Source organism: Callorhinchus milii, unplaced genomic scaffold, assembly GCF_018977255.1.
Source record: "Callorhinchus milii isolate IMCB2004 unplaced genomic scaffold, IMCB_Cmil_1.0 Scaffold1, whole genome shotgun sequence".
NCBI classification, from domain to species: Eukaryota; Metazoa; Chordata; class Chondrichthyes; order Chimaeriformes; family Callorhinchidae; genus Callorhinchus; species Callorhinchus milii.
The window spans coordinates 33,318,779-33,334,297 of NW_024704742.1; the positions used below are offsets into that span (position 1 = coordinate 33,318,779).

General features: G+C 41.1%; 1 protein-coding gene across 1 annotated transcript in view; it reads right to left on the bottom strand.

Annotated features, from left to right (window-relative positions):
* The window catches only part of ank2b (ankyrin 2b, neuronal), a 161,469-nt gene that overhangs the window by 88,918 nt on the left and 57,032 nt on the right, over window positions 1-15,519 (bottom strand). The window contains exons 10-16 of the mRNA XM_042339832.1: window positions 13,280-13,378; window positions 12,750-12,947; window positions 9,781-9,879; window positions 9,595-9,693; window positions 8,082-8,180; window positions 5,097-5,294; window positions 1,140-1,238 (exon numbers count right to left, since the gene is read on the bottom strand). Of these exons, the coding sequence (XP_042195766.1) occupies window positions 1,140-1,238; window positions 5,097-5,294; window positions 8,082-8,180; window positions 9,595-9,693; window positions 9,781-9,879; window positions 12,750-12,947; window positions 13,280-13,378 (891 nt within the window). The remainder of the gene's footprint in view (window positions 1-1,139; window positions 1,239-5,096; window positions 5,295-8,081; window positions 8,181-9,594; window positions 9,694-9,780; window positions 9,880-12,749; window positions 12,948-13,279; window positions 13,379-15,519) is intronic.

Below are 15,519 nucleotides of genomic sequence, written 5' to 3' on the forward strand. Positions count from 1 at the left end.
CTGCAGGTCCACCACCAGCTAAGAAAAAGAATCCTCATGGTCTATTTGGATTTCTCCCCACCTGGATTGTGCCCCCTCCTGCAGGCGCTGACTCTTACCAGGGTACCATCCTACAGGGCTGGCTCCATTCTCTCCTCACCCAGTATCTTCACTTGTCACTTTCCAACAGTGGTTAGCAATCATGATCAGGAACCTCTCTCTCCCCCCCCCCCCCCAGACATATTGAGGTCAATTTTAACACCTTTAACTCTGGCTGGTTTCAGTCAACGCAGCACAAATCGGTGATTGAACTTTTTACCTTCTGGGGCTATCTGGCCTAGCTTTCCGTCAGCCAATTCACTTCATACTTTGAAGGAAGAAGGGCTAAGTGGACCCAGTGAGATTCAAACCCAGAACCTTTTTTGTATCGAGTCCAGTGCTCAACTGACTCAGGTCACGCTAACCACTGTTCAAGGAAAACAGTTCTGAACAGTCAGAATCTTTTCAAAATGTATCATACGTGTCTTCGGTGAGGCACAAGAGGTCCTGAATTCCTTTTTGGAAATATTTGGGGGCCACACAGAAAGTGCAAAAGCAGGCAGAATACAAGAGGAGTGTTATTGATAAGAGAGGAACATAAAATGGGTTTGTTGTTTCATGCAGAAATTCAGGGAGCTGCTGTGGGGAGCAATCAAGCTTGGAAAGGAGTGGTCCCAGCAGTGAATACAGCCTTTCAGGTCAGAGGGGGAAGGGATAAGAGAAACATGCAAGGAATAAGTCGATTGGATTTTTTTTAAGGGATGGCCCAAAAGTTGAACGTTTCTTGTGAAAGTTCAATTTTAGAATGGATATTTAATTCATAAAACACTAAGCTAGTGAAATTCCACCTACAAGAACAAGTGGCACCTTTGACAGTGTTCACTTACATAATGGGAAAATCTCTTCTTTAAGGGCACATTGTCAAAGTCACCACACTTGGTGTGAGGATGAGGAATTTCTCACTTTGAATCTTCTAAACAGAAACTGCAGTTTACTTTGCGCAAGCTGTAATTTTCATCAACCAGAATTAAGCATTAGTCGATTAATTGTTCCATTACAGATAAAATTGAGGTCTTGTGTACATTTCCAGACTGAACTTTTGAAGTTCATTAATAACTTGCCTTGCCAGCAGAGTCTGGAGAAGCAGAGCGTTGCAGAAGGAGTTTTGCCACTTCCAGGCTCCCATACTTAGCTGCAACATGTAGTGGAGTAAATCCCTTCTGCAATAGGGGACAGAGATAGACACAACTGCCACTTAGTAAACAGGCATGCTTGGAATACAATATAAATAATAAACAGAGATAAAATTATACTGTATTACACCAGTGGAATAAATAGGGAAGTGTACACAATGGTAAAATACTGGTACTTTTACCATGAGTGATGGTTTCTATCAGTGAAATACATAGGTGACACTTAATGGGAATTTTATAGTGAGAAAGACCTGAAACTCAAGCATTGGAAATAGAAGTGGTAATGGGTAATGGAAGCAGAAGTGGTTATCGTTATGCGTAGAATATTGATTCTATAGCACATTGTGACATGATAACTGGACAGATATTTTTCATGTTTCCGCATGACTATTGTCTCTTTAAACATATCTGTTTCGAAAGATGTATTTTAAACACGTGGTGGAATTCAAATTTATCCCAGAAAGCAGTAAGATGTGATCAGCATTGTCACTCCTGCAACTGCTCATAACTATTTGGCGACTTAATCTCTCATGAACTAGTCAACCTCACTTGCAGAGAGATCTCACTGCCACTCCTTGACACACATGTACACAACTATAACTGAACGAAATACCTCTCAAGACTGGCTGTAGGAGTTCAATACTGTACTCTAACTATAAAGATTTGTTACTGAGTGAGGCAAACACAAGCAGTGAGCAGCCGGGTTCCACATTATTGCCTATAATATTTCTCTGATGACCACATGCACAGTTCTCCTGCAAGTTAATTCCCCTGGATGTTATGGGTTCACCATCACCACTAAATAAGAATCAGTATTTCACACATGCCCATTTCACAGCTTCAATTTCACTGCAAGACTCAGTAAGGTGCCCAAGGATGCTGCATGAACTTGAAACATGTCACAAAATCATTATTGGAAGACAAGGTAAAACACTGCATTTTAGTAACTTCAATCCCACTAAGCACAGTACAAGTTTTTTGCTCTACATTTGTAGAGCACCTTTCGTGTCGGGAGAATGTCCCAAGGCTCTGAACAGTCCGTAATTAGGACCCGAGCGGGGGTTGGGGAGGGTGGAGGGCAGGGAGGGTGAGGGTAGGTGAGTGGCCGAAGGCGTGGTTGAAGAGGACGTTCTTGAGGCGTGCCTTAAAGGAGGCAAGGGAGGGAGCAAGGTGAAGGGAATGTGGGATAGAGTTTCAGATAGTGGGGGCAGAGAGGCTAAAGGCCCAACTGCCAATGGTAGGGCTGACTGGGTGGGGGACAAGCAGCAGGCAAGAGCCTGCTGAGAGGAGGGAGCGGACAACTTGATAAGGGGTTAGCAGGTCAGAGAGGTAGGAAGGGGCAAGGCCATGTATGGCCTTGAAGGTGAGGATGAGAATTTTCAACTCGATCCTCTAAGGGATGGGGAACCAGTGGAACCAGGCAAGGGTGGGTGTGATAGAATCACGGAGCCTGGTGTGGGAGAGGACACAAGCTGCAGAGTTCTGAATGATCTGCAGCTTGTGGAGGGATGAGTTGGGGAGGCCGACAAGGAGGGAGTTTCCATAGTCGAGCCTTGAGGTGACGAATGCATGTAAGAGTGTTTTGGCAGCCTGAGGGGTGAGGCAGCAGGGGAGTCAGGCAATGTTGCGGGGGTGGAGGAAGTCAGAGTTGGTCATAACATAGATGTGGGGGAGAAAGGACAGTTGAGGGTCGAACAAGACACCCAGGTTCCTGACTGGCTTGGTGAGGTGCAGTGTGCATCCATGGATGCTGATATTGCCAGTGCCTGAGGTGCGGAGGCGCTGGCGCGAGTCAATCAGGAGAGCCTCAGACTTGCTTACGTTCAACTGTGGAACGTTGGCTCCCATCCAGGACTTGATGTTTGACAGGCAGTCTGTCAGGACATCAGTGCTCCTGGGGTCGAGGATGGAGGTAGAGAGATAGAGTTGGGTGTCATCTGCATACATGTGGAAGTTGACCGGATGATATCTGCAGATGAACACCAAATGGGAGCACGTACAGGTTGAAGAGGAGAGGACCGAGGACAGAGCCCTGAGGAACACCGCACGAGACAGTGCAGGGGCTGGAGAAGCCATTGGTGGAGACAAAGTCGACAAATGCTGGTGTGAGAGATAGGATCTGAACCATTCAAGGACAGAACTTTGAAGGTTGAGGTGAGAGGAGAGACGGTGGAGGAGGATAGAGTGGTCCACAGTGTCAAAGGCAGCAGGGAGGTCGAGGAGGACGAGGAGGCAGAGGAAGCCCTGGTCACAGATGAACAGAATGCCACTTGTCACTTTGACCAGGGATGATTCCGTGCTATGGGCAGCGTGGAAATCCGATTGGAGGGGTTTGTAAAGGGAGTGGCAGGAGAGGAAAGAGTGAAGCTGGGAAGCAACAAGTCTGTCAAGGACCTTGGAAAGGAAAGGGAGGTTGGAGATGGAGACTGACAAGAATGACCTCTTATTTTGTGTTATCAGTCTGGTTTCCATTGGGATCAGTGGCTGTTGGTCTCTTATGCGCTTGGAGGTGGGATTACATATGCAGTCTGGTGAGTGGGTATCTGTCAAGGACATGCATTCAGGTCAACTCAGTCTGTTTGCCTACCTGCAGTTTCTGAGGGTCAGAGATTTGTATTCAGTGTAATTTTCAGGAGCAGAGCATTACAACATCTTATATACAAGTATACCGCAGGTTTGAAAGCTTTCAGTTTTAGGCTGCTTCCAGGTTAAAGGAAGTCTTTTTTTGGCAAGTAAAAAAGCAATTTAGGAGACCATTTATGAGATCATACATAAGACCATTATCTTAAGTATTTAGGACCGCACAAATTTTAGAAAATTGTTAAATTCAGACAAATTCCAATTTAAATTAGAAGCTGGGTACTAAGTTAAGATCAAATTTAAGAATTTTCCAAAATTTACGCAAATGTCAAATTTCAAAGGAATGAAATTCACAGTCTTAAGCCCAATAACTTATTGTCCTGAGCATATTGCGTGCTGTTCGGTGTGGGTGAACTCGCTCCAATGATGGCTGTGATTACAACTGGACACATGCACAACTAGCTTTTACCTCTAGAACTTTCATATCTAACTGAACGCAGACACAGAGTGCTGAAGGTCACCGCTCTCAAATGGTGTTGAAGCCTCACAAATGGAATCAGCTGTGACCCTCACAAGTGCTGGACTTGAACCAGCAGCAGAAAGCTCTACACTGAATTCGCCAATTAAACTCTGCCACACACTGTGAGGAAGGAAATTTCCCACTGGGCAGCAGGTGTATTTCTGAGGGACATGTACAGTGTTGGAATTATTGTGTTTTAACTCTCCTAAATTATCTTCTTTGCTTGCCAAAAAAGAGGTTTCCTTAAACTGGAAGCAATTTTGTTCTAAACTAATGTAACACAGGCCTAAGGAGCTGATCGAGAAGACATATGGGGATATGCGATAGAGTTTGGATGATCACAGAGAATAAAAAGTCAATGAAAGAAGCAATGAATAATGAGAGATTTGAGGCTGGCCAGAGTGGTGATGCTCACAAGCTGTTAATGGGCTAGTAATCAGGTATGTTTCCACCCTTGACCATGTGTTATCAGGGCAAGTAATGTGCTGGTGAAGAATGGAAGAATGTTCTATTTCCCAGCAAAATTTCCGCTCACTTTAATGTCCAAAAAGTCATGTGTACAACAAGAGAGAAGACTCATTATCCTCAAGCTGCCAAGTCATCCCTCGAATCTGACGACTTCAAGACTGATGAATCCGTATAGCTTTGTTTGTATGACCATGTGAACAAATGTATGAGGGCAATGATTTCTTCTTGCATTAGGATTTTTAAAACTTGTTTTACATTTTTTAAAAAAATATATTCTCCAGACTTCTGCCTCCCTCCCCGAACGAATGAACTCTTACCTTTGTGGCTAGAGAATGAGTAGCACCAGCCTCAAGCAAAATAGAAGCCACGTCTTCCTGGCCCTCTCTGGCGGAAATGTGCAGCGGAGTGTAGCCATTAGTGGTGCAGGCGTCAGGGAAGGCCATGTGCTGCAGTAACAGCTGCACAATCTCAGTTTTTCCCAGGCGCGAGGCAATGTGTAAAGGGGTCTGGTCCTCCTGAGAAAATAGGAACATAGCAATTGCCAAATGAAGAAAGACTAAGGTCCATCTAGTCCACCTTCTACCATCCTGATAGTCTGGTGCTACCATAATGGAGATGTGGATCGCCATTAATTCTGGATGGATTAGTTTACCAACACAGTGGAAAGCCTTGGGAACTTTAAATCCAAAGTTGCCTAGTTTAAAACACACAAATAAAACACAACATTGCTCTGCAGGTTTATGACCCTACAGCTACATACAAAAAGACACAGAAACAGTCTATTCAGCCCAACTACTCAATACCAGTATTATACTCTACACAAGTCCTTTTATTTCCTTCTCCCTTATGTATGCATCAAGTTTTCTCCGAACAACAACAACAAGATTACATTTGTATAGCGCCTTTCATGTCAGGAGGATATCCCAAGGCGCTGGACAGAGTACAGCATTTCAGACCCAAGCTGGGGTTGGGGGGGAAGGGAGGGGAAAGGGAGTGGCTGATGGCATGGTCAAAGAGGAGGGTTTTGAGGCGGGACTTGAAGGAGGCTTAGGAGGGGGCGAGGCGGAGTGACTGGGGGATGGAATTCCAGAGGTTGGGGGCAGAGTGGCTGAAGGCTCTCCCGCCAACGGTGGGGCGGGTGAGTCGGGGGACGTGGAGTAGGTCGGAGCCGGCTGAGCGAAGGGAACGGGCGGGATACATTGATCGCTTTTTCTTCAACCACAGTTTCCATCAGTGAGATTCATCTTCTCACCACCCTCTGTGTGAAGTTCCATGTAAACTCCCTATTAAATCTGCTACTGCAATCCTTTACCTTCTGCACAATTCCAGTTAGAGTCACCATACCCTGAATTTCTAGTCTAAGGATGGATAAAGGAAATAGACCTAACAACTTTTGAAACAATTTTTTTTGTAATTCTTCCTAGCAGACTCAAAATAAAAATGAATTTGGAATAAACAGTTGGGACAATTACTTTAAATAATTCATTTGAATTCCAATCATTTAGTTTTCTAAATCTATCATGTGCCATAGAAAACTTACAGCAGAGAAGAAGGCCATTCGGCCCATTGGGTCCTGTGTGTGCAGAGGGAACTGCAGGTGCCCTAAATTATATAACAAACAAGCAATGTTTGGATATTAGCAAGTTTTGAATCAACTCCATCTACTGTCCACGTGGAAGAATAGCAACAGATGCACAAATTCCAATTCTCCATGCAATTCCTGAAATTGGTTTGGAATTGTATTCATTGCAGAGTAGTGGGTTGCCAGTATAAACATGCTACTGAAGGTAATCTATTTGCAACAGGCTACAAACAATGACATTGGAGAACACAAGAAACTGTAACTGCCTTCTGAGGTAGAAATTTGCTAGCTTTTTTGGCCTGAGCACAAGAGAGAGCATGTTGTAGTGATCAAATATGCTTCCACTCAGAAAGAGGCAGAAGAGAAAAAGGTTTGCAGGACCAGTTTGTTCCACTCCCTCCCTGCTGATGAATGAGAGAATCTAGAGTCACTATGAAGTCCACAGCCCAGTTAAACTTCCACTCTTGAGATGAATAAAGCAGGCCAAAGAGCAGAAGCAGCCAGTTATGGGATTGTATTCAGGAAATGTGTATTTTTTAGTATCAATGGCAATGATATCTACTTCTTTCTTTCTCTGTAGAGTAAAGTAAAATGAACTTTCTCTTCCACAATACAATGCATCATTTATAGCTGAATGTGACTAATTTTCCTCATTTTCAAGCTATTGTCAGAAATCACTTAGACCACCTTTTGCTCTGATGGAACACAAGATTCATTCTCTGTATTACTCATAATACCCTGTAGTATTGAATCATTTTGAAGCAAATTACATAGTTTGCTAAATCTATGATGTGCCATAGAAAATTGGCGTCCTCACACAGGCACACACTGGTTTGGGATTAACAACCATTCAATAACCTATTGACCAACTAGTTTTTATATGTGCAATGACAATACACAATATGCCTTACAATTCCTTAAAAACCACAACGATTTGCTTCTCAATAAAGGACATTTAAAGTGATTTTGCTTCCCCTTCACGCTGAGCTCTAATTTGACCGTGGAACATGGCAGGACATAAGACTTGTTTCAGCTCCTCACCTTTTCTACTGTAAATTTAAGGAACAGTTTTCTAGTGTGATTGGATGAGAGTATTTTTGAATAGAGGCTTCCGAATGCAGGCTAAACATGAGAACCAATTTAATTTCTGCTCCTTCAGTTGAGGCACTTGTCATCAAGAGGTGGCTGTACCAGATCTAAAAGTCCTGTTGTGACAACTGTATTACAATACAAATTCAGTTTTACCCCCTGCTGGGAAGTTCTCTGCTGCCTCCTCCTGCCGTGTTTCCTAAGATGATTGAGGACGTGTACAATGTCAGAGTGTTACAAATTACTAATTGACATTATGATTCTGTACAGATAGGAACACTGTAGGGATGAAAGAAACGGAAGAAAGAAAGATCGGTTGTAAACGTTTTATGTTGCCCCCTTCAAATAAAAGTGGTCCTGCCAGTTCTGTTGTCGGAGGGAAATTTGTGGGATGTGAGAAGTTGGGATGCTTGTGAAGATCAGAAGTTCAACTACCTCTAAACAGTTGAAATCTATTCCCCTTTACAATAACAAAGGGTAACTCACATCATCATGCCCTTTCAACATGCTGATCCTAAATCATTGCTTGAAACAACATTTGACTCATACACCTTTGCTTGGTGTCACCATCGGTTTTAGTGTAGTTCTTAAGTACACCAGAGACCTTTCAGCCTTTTGCTGGGAAACCTACCCTGGCTTTAGCGTCGACAAGTGCCCCATTGCGCAGCAGGCACCGAACAACTTCCACCTGCCCTGCTCGTGCGGCCATGTGCAGTGCAGTCTCTCCACGCTGAAGAAAGAAAAGGACGTCAAAACAAATAAAGGAGGTATCTCATTCAGCGACACCTACCTGTGCTGTAAAAGACAACTATCAACACAATAGTTCAACATGATAAGCCGCACAAAATCAGAAACATTCAGTAGGATATTTTACGTTAAATATACCTGTATTGGGAACTGAATATTCTTCAGTTTATGAGATTTCTTAAGGGGTGTGAGTACTATTGTGGGCTGAGTGGAGTTGCCTGGTTAACTTCAGCGCTGATTTACTGACCAGGGAGAAGTGACTTAACCCCACATACTTGAAGTATGTCAGTGTATGTAAAAGTGTCAACCTGTAATGCCTCTGGCACTCAGTCGAATGATCTCAATGGAAAGAGTTAAGGCAAATTTTGTTGTACCATCATCTAGGCAGTTTGCCTTCTTAAATAGACTAAAAGTATTTTGAGTGTAATTTTGCCCACGGCAAGTATGGTAACAGTAATAATTTTAGGTAAGAATAGACCAGCAGATAACCCCATGATAGTTCTAACTTAATTAGTTTACTGCTGTTTAATATTGCATTGGATGGAATTTGTGACACTTCATGACAATCTTGATATGTCACAAGTAAATCTGTAATAAAATGTTATAAATTAGATTCTACTATCTGCATAAATGTCACCAAATTTCAAGATCTAATTAAACTGCAAATGCTCCAATATCATTGCATTCACTCCGAACAGTAGCTCGCAAAGATGAACTTGTTTTCATTGAAAAGAAGATGGAGAGGGGGCTTTATTCAGGTCTTACAATACATCATCTCTGCTAAGATGTAATGTATGCAGGCTGTTTGACTTAAGACTGCAAGAATGGAACTAGAAGGTATGAATTTAAAATTTAAATGTCTCCGGTCAGACAAGTGATTAGAAGATTTATTTTTCTCTGACAATTGTAGAAATGTATCTACTAACCTTTTCAGAATTTCTGTGCTGCTAATGCAGCTACGGCATTTGAAGAGGACGAATATAAAGTGAGGGAGCCAGGAATTGGGATTAAAATAGTTATCTTCAGTGAATAAGTTTCCATATTAGGCTTGATGGATCAAGTGATCTATTATATTTCCTTGTTCCTATGAAGCAGATAATCTACTCCACTTCTGAAGAGTTGCCCTGAAAATGTTCAATGTTAACTTCTTTGCCTCTTAGATATTTGGTGGAGCCCATGGAATCTCCCACCAGAGTAGCTTGTCCATGGCACCACAAAGATATGTTTTGTGCATCTGGTTCTTAACCAGTCTGCACACAGCAAACTCATTGATTTTGATGAGATTATTATTTTGTAAAAGGGGTTACGAAGAAATCCCATGCAGACAGAATATATACCAGTAAATCACTAGACAATCTGTTGTGCACATTCTTTTAGTTAAAGCTAGCCATACTCACAATGTTAGAAACATCTGGAGACGCTCCATTCTGCAGCAAAAGTAGGACTATATTCAAGTGGCCCATGAAGGCAGCCACGTGTATCGGTGTAAGGCCAGACTGTGAAACAAAGCAACAGGTGTTTTACTCCTCTGCATTTTAAATTGGTATGACCAAGGAAATAGTTAGAGGTTAAAACGTTTCTACCTCTGTTATAGCTTGGATTGAGGCCCCGTATTTCACAAGAAGCTCCATCACTTTGACACGGTTTTTCTTGCATGCAATATGTAGTGGAGTAAAACCATTCTGCACAAAAAACAATCAGGTTAGCATTTTGCATTCACATAAAACCATGCCCAAAACATCACACTAGCATCATGCTTTTACATGTCATACTACATCACTGTCTATAATCCAAGGCGTTTTTTCTTTAGTTGTCAATGAAAACGTGTCTTCAGTTGTATTGTGTTAATATTATCTGTTAGGTAACCATACTTAGATCGATTGCTCCTCTGATGGACAAGCTTTGAAACGTTTAGTTATCAGCCTGGCTCGGTCGGGAGCTTTCTTGCCTCTGAGTCAAAAAGTTGTGGGTTCAAGCCCCATGATGGGACTTTGAGCTCACAGTCTAGACTGACTCTAATAAAGTGTTGGGGGATTGCAGCATTGTCAGGAGTGCTATCATTCGAATGAATTTTTAAATGAATGTTCCCTCTGCCTATTCAGGTTAAAATCCCATGGCACTACTCAAAAAAAAAAGGGAATTTCTCCCGGTGTCCTTGCCAAAGGTCCCCCAAATAAATTTGGTCATTCATTTCATAGGTGTTGTGGGACATTGCTATGTGGAAATTGTCTGCCTCAGTTCACCTACAAAATACATTCACTACACTTTTCAGTAAAATCCTGTGAAATGCTTTGGGACTGCCTCCCGAGCTCAAGGAATATGATTATAACTTATCAAAACTCACAAAGTAACTCCTTTCAAAAACCCTTTCCATGTTTAATTCTAGCATTTGATGTTGCCTTGTAATTACTGCCCTTCCTATCAGACTGACTCAGAACACCGCTTTGCATGTGCAGGTTCAGCTTCAGAATACAAAGCTTAAATCCACTTCTACTGAACAGGTCTCAGTCCAACACTCACTCATCTTAGTTACTACTGTATTACCCACAGCACTTAATTGTAAGTAATATTAATAAATATAAATGTAATAAATAACCCATTCAATAAAATAAACAGAAATTAATATTTTACTACCAAAACATTGCAAACCAGTTATCTTCCTACGAACCCGGTAGACTGGTGCTGTTATGATATGCTCCAGCATTAATGTAAATGACTCGCATGCATAAGCAGACAACTCCTTCTTCCTCGTGGGCTGAATGCCTTCTTCTATGCTGTAAATTTCTACAGTTCTCTGAAAGCAATTATTTATTGTCTGTCAGACGGACACAATTCCAGCATGTTGATGGGGTCATTTGGATAGGTATCAGAAATCATTTCGGTTCAAAGGGGCTTCTGCTGCCTCAGGCATTCCAAACACAAGAGCTCCAATTGCAGGTAGAAACCTAGCAATTTGCTATTGTGGTGCATACGTCAATGCATATAATTCACAACATCCCAAGGTAACATTTTTATGTCAAAACTTGACAGCTAGAAGGCACAACCTGATCAAAGAAAAACGTCTAATGAAATTCTCTACACAGTGGGCCTCAAAGGGAACAGAAATAAGGAATGGAGTTATCACCAGAACAGAAAATGGAGTTCAACATGCCTATAAAACCTATCCTCTGCATCTCGCTTTAGGTCTCTTCAATTGTAATGGGGGAAATTCCCATTCGCAGCTAACATCGCCTAAGGCGCCTCATGGAGCACCAGCTGGAATTTCAGGCTGCCCTTAACTTCGTGAGACTGGTTTCACACAGCTTCGCTGAAAATTCAGTGCCAGCACCATGCTTAGATTTGTATTTGTAGGTGAAACTATATTTTCTCTGCCAAAGTGTTAATCGAAGCATCAACAACCTTTGCGCCTCTGCAACATTTTAGCTTAGTAAAATCCTTAAAAAATTAAATATTAATCATCTATTAATTTACAGGCCTTTGTTATGCACCAATGTTACATAGAGACAGATAACAAATACTGTTCCCATAAGAATATGTGATAGAGGTTAAAGGGACATTTTGTTGTATGTTTTTTTGGGGGAGGAATTAATTTTTTGCACTTGCAGCATGCAGTGCATTTATAAGCAACATAGGTCTGAGATTTTAAATATTCAATTAAATGCATGACTGAAAGTCATTACCCAACCATTCTTAACTTTGAAAGTACATCTGGATAATAATAAGAAAATAAATCACACTGAAATGAAACAGCTTGTCTGATGCTAACATAATAGCTATGCTTTGTGCAACCTCTTAACCTCAGCTTCAGGTGAAAGGAACAATGCTCAGGTGCATTCTTCGGTTTACCATTAAAATCAATAAACTAAACAAATCAAATTGATCAGAAATTGGTATTCTTCAGACCCCTTATAAACATAATATATTCAGTAACTGGAAGTACCACGTAGTCATGATCGTTTATGTACTGTGTCAGTGACATCTACAGCTATATACTTTTATGGATTGAAGTTCTTTCAAATTTAGTGCCTGTTAAATAAGATGATTCCTTTTAATTTACAAAATGTGTCAAATTTGCTTTGAGGTGCGATGATTCCTTTAGAGTTAACTAACTGCAGACTGAGAAATCCATGTTATTTGTTCAGAGGCTGGGATGTTCATCCAGAGCAAATAAGAATATGAATGGAAATAAATATTCAGAGAGCCGAAAATCCTCACTTTAAGAAAATGGTCTGAACCTTTCGATAGGCCATTGGGTTATCATTGAAGAGTGTGCAGAACTTGTGGAAAATCTAAAACAGAACTGTATAAAACTTCCAAATTAAGCCTGAATTAATCATTTAAAAATTTCCACGTAATATAAATATACAATCACAAACATATATGGCATACAGAATTTGATAGCATATTCAGATCGTAGGGACTACTTACGGTAGCCCAATTAAGTGTGATTGTGGGAATAAGCTTACTTGTAACAAGCCGAGTTGTTCATATATGTAACTACTGATACATTTACTGCATTTGTGAAGCTAATTTATACAAGAACTGTATTTACCAGCGCCCTGGCATTGGGGTTGGCCCTCTTGTCCAAAAGAAGCTTGGTGACCCTGTAGTGGCCGCAGTGAGCAGCAACGTGTAACGCAGTCAGATAGTCAAGTGTCACGTCATCCACAGGAGCCTTGTGCTGCAGCAAGTGCTTGACACATTCCACGTGATCTCCCTGTGCAGACATGTGCAGTGGCGACAAACCGTTCTGTCCACACAAAGGGGACGGGGAGAAAGAGGTGATTATCATTAAATTACTGACTGAAACCATCACATTCTTTCACACAGGGAGAAACAAGCCAGCTCTTCATTGCTTCCTTTCAGCTAGCGTTTTCTCAGCAGAGCATTCACCCATTTAATGGAGCTTCTTCCCATGGGGCAGTATCTTAATAGAAACTTTAGCAAATTTGTACAAATTGATACAATTGGCGTTGCAACAATGGATTTTGCACCTTGGAAACCACATTATTTCATTATTTCTGTCATTTATACATAAATAATCTAAGATATAGTTTTAATCATTGGTATTTATTTGAATACCTTTGTCCTGGCAAGCATTGGCGCTCCCCTTTCAAGCAGAATTTCTACAGCTCCATCATGTCCACTCCTTGCTGCACAGTGAAGGGGGGTCAGGCCATCCTGAAGTAAAGGAAGAGCACAAGTTAGCCACTTGTGGCTGGATGCAATGGTCAAGGTCTTTAATAAGACACTGCAATGCAGAAGAGCATCTGCGGTAAACTAATCAGCAATATTCTTCACCTTCAATCCCATGATTACATTTTAAGAACTATTTGTTTGAAGATATTCTGAGAAATAATCAAAGCCCTTCATAAAACTTAAAATGTTAACTTTCAAAATGTTGAATATATATTGCCATTATTTTTATTACCAAATCCATGCCCTCAACTGTCGTGTTGAAATGAGCCTCAGCTGCAATGAACTGAATGTTCAATTCCTGGCCTACACATCTGAAATGTCCAAGTGAAATACAGAGAGCACCAACCTTTGGCAATGAAATGTAAGGAGGTGGGGGAGAGATTCGGGATTACAAGCTTTGAGCCGCTAGGTTTCAATAAGGTGTAATTACTTTCAACTATATCTACAGAGTGAATTTTTACTTTTTTGCAACTGTCAGAATAAAGAGCCTCATTCTTCTGAGAGCCAATGCTAACAATCAAGGCAAGTCAGGAAGAGACATGTCTTTGCTAAAATTGCTGCACTGGAGAACTACCTTGCCTCTGAAGTCACAGCGTAACTGGAAAGACGAGGTGATCTTTCTCTTGCTCCCAGATTGTTTGCAACACAGCAGAAACAGCTGAAGAATGTTGAATGAAACACTCAAAGAGGAAGGTAGCAGACACATTTCCATAGCTGTTAGTATTTGGCTAAAAATAAGAGTTCAATGACAGAAGAAAGCATGACACAATGTGGCTGAGGATTAAATAAATACATGTGAAAAATAAATAAAGTTCATGTGAAATGTGAATGTTGGGAACGATGGAAATGTTGGCGCTGAAGCGGGATGCCCTATGTGATAGGCACCTTGTGGGTACAGGCGTAACAATGAAAGCAACAGATAATTCCAATAGACAGTGTATAATAAAACAATTAGTTGCAAAATAACACAGGGAAGTGCTCTTTTGTTTGCAAGGTAACAGGAACAGAAATAAAATCATTATAATTGATGGTATTTTGGTCATGCATCTAGATGGTCTCATTGCTGCTGTCAAATCGCATATGAACTGTAGCAGGGCACAGCTCAGCACACCAACAAGCTGATATTCCAATAACATGTGGATTAGTAAGGTCATTAACTGTTGTCTTATCTTTCCATGAAATTAGCTGATGTAAAATGACAGAATTTCTTTTTTGGTCAATTAACTTGGGCGTATTTCAGACTGATCCAAATCCTGCCTGAGGTCCCCATCAGTGGTACATGAACGCTTTGCAAATTCAGTCAAATAAACTCATTCAATTCTAATGACATACAGTACTTTTCCTCTACTGCAGTGTCCTCGACCACTGTTTGATCTATTATCCCAGGTACATTTGACAAACAAATGCTAAAGGTGCAATACGGATTTAGCATCATTCAATGGTGATGCTCCCTGCTTCCTACAGCGCCTCCGGGTTGGTGATTTTTAAAATGAAATTGACGTGAATAGCTGCAGTATAAGTTTGCTTTTACTTCAGTTGTTGAACAATACGTTTAACCATTTCTGGACCATTTTAGGGTTTTTTAAATATTAATAATAACCCTTGCATTTGATATTATTTGAAATTTGACTGTAGTTGTTGCTATAATAAAGTTAAAACTCTGTTTTGTTACTTTTGACAAGTTGAATTTAGATTTACAGGATTACCTGTTCTTGTAATTTGCTGAGATGTAGCTTTCTTTTGTGCAGGTTCGAGCAACAGCAATGGGCATAGAGCAATGGATACTCCAGAGTGACAGGACGTTTTGTGAATGGTTAATAACATATAAAGGATAAAGGAGTCTGATCTACTAACTGGACAGTATATGGTGGTGATATATCCAACAGATGCACAACGAGCACAGAACACATTGCAGTTGTGAATCAACCGAAACTGAATAAATAACAAGATGTTTTTCTGTCGATGTTGCAGTTTGTATATCAAGTCTTTTCCATTGTTAGCCTGCCTCACAGGAGAGCTGGCAACTCCGAGATGAGAGAAGTGTTAGTCTGGAAAAGTGGAAAGGAGGAGCCAGGTGTCTTCCCCTTTAAATGCAACAGACAGACATGCAACACTGAACCTAC